General features: G+C 52.1%; 1 protein-coding gene across 1 annotated transcript in view; it reads left to right on the top strand.

The window, feature by feature from the left end:
* The window catches only part of LOC101998779 (keratin, type II microfibrillar, component 7C-like), an 8,883-nt gene extending 5,760 nt beyond the window's left edge, over window positions 1-3,123 (top strand). The window contains exons 3-5 of the mRNA XM_026782656.1: window positions 2,148-2,365; window positions 2,634-2,665; window positions 2,939-3,123. Coding sequence (XP_026638457.1) covers window positions 2,148-2,365; window positions 2,634-2,665; window positions 2,939-3,123 — 435 coding nt within the window. The remainder of the gene's footprint in view (window positions 1-2,147; window positions 2,366-2,633; window positions 2,666-2,938) is intronic.
* The last annotated feature ends 832 nt before the right edge of the window (window positions 3,124-3,955 follow it).

The raw sequence follows: 3,955 nt of genomic DNA, 5'->3' as shown, positions 1-3,955 counted from the left end.
ATGTGGGAGAGTGTATGTGTGTACATGTTTGAGTGTGTGTGTGCATGTGTGATGTGTGTGTGTGTGCATGTGTGATGTGTGTGTGTCTGACTGCATTTACCACTCTTGCTTCCCTTTGCCTGGGGTGTTTTATATAGAAAGGCAATTAACCAAGAAATTATATATCAACGCACATTGCTTGGCCTTCCCTTGTTTGATTTTTGTTTTGCCTTGTAATAATTCTGAGCTATGTTTAGAAATGACAAGATTCACCAGAAACTCAGTTTTCCAGTTTATTCAAAGCATGTGACAATCGAGGTGGGTGTTGTAGCACACGTTTGTAACTCCTGCGCTCGGAAGATCTCAGGTTCCAGGCCTCCTAGTGCTGTAGGGTGAGCTCAAGAGCATCTGGGCTACAAGGCTTCTTAGCTTGGGTTCTGGCTCATCAGCAGAATGTTTGCCTAGCCTGCCAAAGGCCCTGGTTCTCAAGTCCCTCGCTGAAAAACTAAACGTAAAATAGAGCCCTAATCCTTGTGCTTGGGAGGCTGAAACAGAAGAATTTCCAGATGAGGGCAGTCTGGGCTGCACAGTGAGGTCCAGGCAAGTCTAGACTAAACAGAGTGAGACACTGCCCCAAGACAAACAAGCAAACCCACAAAAACAACACAACACAGAGAAACAAAAGCCCCCATCCCTGTCCAAAACCAAAGGAAACATGCAGAACTGGCGGCAGCAACCTGGTGGGGAGATCTGGCTTCCTGTGGGCCGCCTCCAGCTCTGCCACTCCTGACTGGGGCACCGTGCCTGTCCTGCACAAGAGGAAGGGAAGGAATGTGTCACTGGAGAAAGGGACTGGATGCATTTAGAAGTCCTGCCTTAGCAGGAGTGGGAGAGACCAAGTCTCTCAGAGAACAGGATTCTGTGTGCTGGCCTTCATCTTCATCAGGCAGGCCCTGACGGTGTTTGAGGCCCTGGTGTGCAGGGAGAGGATGCTCATGGATACCTTTCTTCTCCCAGCCTCCTGTTTCTACCCATGAAGTCCCCTTAATTGATCTACCTGGCTCATCCCGTACCCCTGTCCAGGGCTTTCTGTTCAGGGTCTGGTTTTACTTTTTGCAGATCCAAGTGTCTTAGGCTTGAGGTGTATTCTTGGTGTAGGGTTCCTTGTTCAGAAACTGGTGGCTTTGAGGCAAATGGCCTGGTTGTGGTTCTGGTGGTGACAGAAGGGTGGGAAGGCCCACAGTGGTTGAGTCTCCTAGTAGCCAACCTGCCCCGATTGCCCAGGCAGTAGCACCTTCACCAGGCATATGCTATAAGTACTGTTTCTAGAGATGTATACTCTGGCTCCTACGGAAAGGAGACTTTCTCTTCTGATTTGGGTGGTATTGGGGGCAGAGCCCAGAGTTATTCCCATAGTGGTGAGCACTTTGCTACTGAGCTGCTCCCAGATGTCTATCCTTTTTCAGTGTGAAAACTCCCTGAGTTTCCCTGAGCTGGCCTTGCACTCTCTGGACCCTAGGAAGGCCTTGAACTTTTGATCCTCCTGCCTCAGCCTCTTGAATAGCTGAGACTACAAAGCCTTCAGATTCTGCTCATTCCTTATGAAACACTAAACCAGTTTATCTATTTATTTATTTTGGTTTTTTGAGACAGGGTTTCTATGTGTAGCTTTAGTGCCCGTCCTAGAACTCGCTCTGTAGACCAGGCTGGCCTTGAGTTCAGAGAGATCTGCCTGCCTCTGCTACCTGAGTGCTGGGATTAAAGGCGTGCGCCACCACCACCTGGCTCAGTTTCTTTGATAAAGAATATTTGACACATCTTTAATCTTAACTCTCGTGTGGAGTGCCATCATTGAGACAGAGAATTCTTAGCAATTCCAGTTGGTGGCCTTCAGTGTCGTCTTGAGTACAGGGAGTGGGCAGGTTTTTTTTTCTTTTCTTTCTTTCTTTCTTTCTTTTCTTTCTTTCTTTCTTTCTTTCTTTCTTTTTTTTTTTTTAAATCTTGTGGTTTAGACATACTGAGAAAAACACTCGAATTCCAGAGCAAGCCTTCGCTTCTTCCCAACCACAGATCATACCCTCATTGACCCCAGGGCTTTGAGGAACTGCAGGACTTCTGAGGCCTAGGAAATGAGGCTCTTTCTTTCTCTGCTCTTTGCTCCATCCCAGCCCTGTGAACTAGAGAAAGCCAAAGATGTGGAGGCCGGGCCGCATGTGGCCTCAAGCAGTGTTAAGGGCAAACTGGCCTGGCTGGAGGCCGCCCTGCAGCGGGCCAAGCAGGACATGGCACGGCAGCTCCGTGAGTACCAGGAGCTCATGATCGTCAAGCTGGGCCTGGACTTTGAGATCGCCACCTACCGCAGGCTTCTGGAGGGCCAGCAGCAGAGGTGAGGAGCCAGGAGGTGAGGGAACGGGTGTCGGTCTTCCCACACCTTAATAGCGCCTTGAATGAAAAGGCCCTAGCACTGGTGCAGGCGGAGTCAGTGTCAGACAGGAGACAGTGTAGGTGCCAAGGCCAGACTCAAGGAGCTTGCAGGGTAAAGGCTTATCTGGTTTGGGGATGTGGGAGTCAGTGGTGTCTGTCTTGGGGAATCTGGTAGGAACTGGTAGGAACCTCGGGAAACTGAGTCAGCTGTGGCTCCCCCCCCCCAACAGGTTTGGTCTGGGACTTGGGGCAGGGAGCTCAGGTAAGACTTGGGTAAGACGCAAGCTCTTCTGGCCACCCCTTCCCCCCCAGCCCCGCCCCCGCCCCCGCCTCAATTCCCTCGGTCCCCTGAGAAGGCAGTAGGCAGGGATTTATCTGTCTTTCTGTGCAGATCGCAGCTGTGGTGGGGGCTGTTTCTTCTCAGGGGGTGATTCCCTGTGTGTTTGGGAGAGGACTTAGAAGTCTCTGGCAGGGGTTCGGCAGGAAGACTTTCCTTAGTCCTTTGGTCTCACCTCTCACGTGACTCTCTATGAAGCTCCAGGCACCGATGTCACCCGAGGTCAGGGCCTGACCTCAATCTCTGTACCATCTCGGGCACCCGGAGTCTGTTCCCTTGGCCTGGATGTGAGCGCCCCCGGCGGTGTTTGCACTCTCTGCAGCTCCGCGGGCTGTGTTGGGGGCTTTGGCTGCAGTGGCTCCCGTGGCTCCCATGAGTGTTGAACTCTTCCCTCTTCACTTCCCTCCGGAGAAGACTTGGAACTCGTGCTTCTGCCTGAAGACTTGGTCCTCTGGTCTCAGATTCCCCCCCTCCCCCCCCGCCCCACCCACACACAAAGGGGGCCCTCACATCAATGTCTCTTTTGTGCCTCACCTGGAACTAGATGGGATGCTGGTGTCATCCTGTACCAACGCCTGTGTCTTACCTGAACCTTGGACCCTGCCCCTCTTACTTGCCCTATCTCTTTTCTTCTAGGCTTCCCCTTTAATAAAACTTTCTGCGGTGGCTAAGCAGCCAGCCTGTCTAAACCTGACTTTCTGGCTACCTCAAGGCACCAACCAATACTGTAAAAGGATATGACTTGTTCAGGAGGCAGAGGCAGGTGGATCTCTGTGAGTTCGAGGCCAGCCTGGTCTACAAGAGCTAGTTCCAGGACAGGCTCCAACGCTACAGAGAAACCCTGTCTCGGGGGAAAACAATACGCCGCTGTGTGGGTGCAAAGTGACTTACATTTTGGGTGACTTTACTGTACGACTTTAGACTTTATGATGGGACAGGTGAAATGAGGCAGGGCACATCCCGCTGGGGTCCACAGTCAACTGTCCCTGCACAGGAATCTGTCCCCTCACTCCTCCACTCTGTCAGCCTTGTGTTGGAGCTGAAAGTGTTAATGCCAGACTTGTCATGCTAGGTGTGTGCTCCCCTGTTGTTGCACGCTAGGCGTGTGCTCCCCTGCGGGGTACATGCTGGGCGTGTCCTCCCCTGCGGTGTACATGCTAGGCGTGTGCTCCCCTGCGGTGTACATGCTGGGCGTGTCCTCCCCTGCGGTGTACA

Source organism: Microtus ochrogaster, chromosome 15, assembly GCF_000317375.1.
Source record: "Microtus ochrogaster isolate Prairie Vole_2 chromosome 15, MicOch1.0, whole genome shotgun sequence".
NCBI classification, from domain to species: domain Eukaryota; kingdom Metazoa; phylum Chordata; class Mammalia; order Rodentia; family Cricetidae; genus Microtus; species Microtus ochrogaster.
The sequence above is the reverse complement of the archived record's forward strand: the minus strand, read 5'-3'. Positions and strand labels throughout refer to the sequence as shown.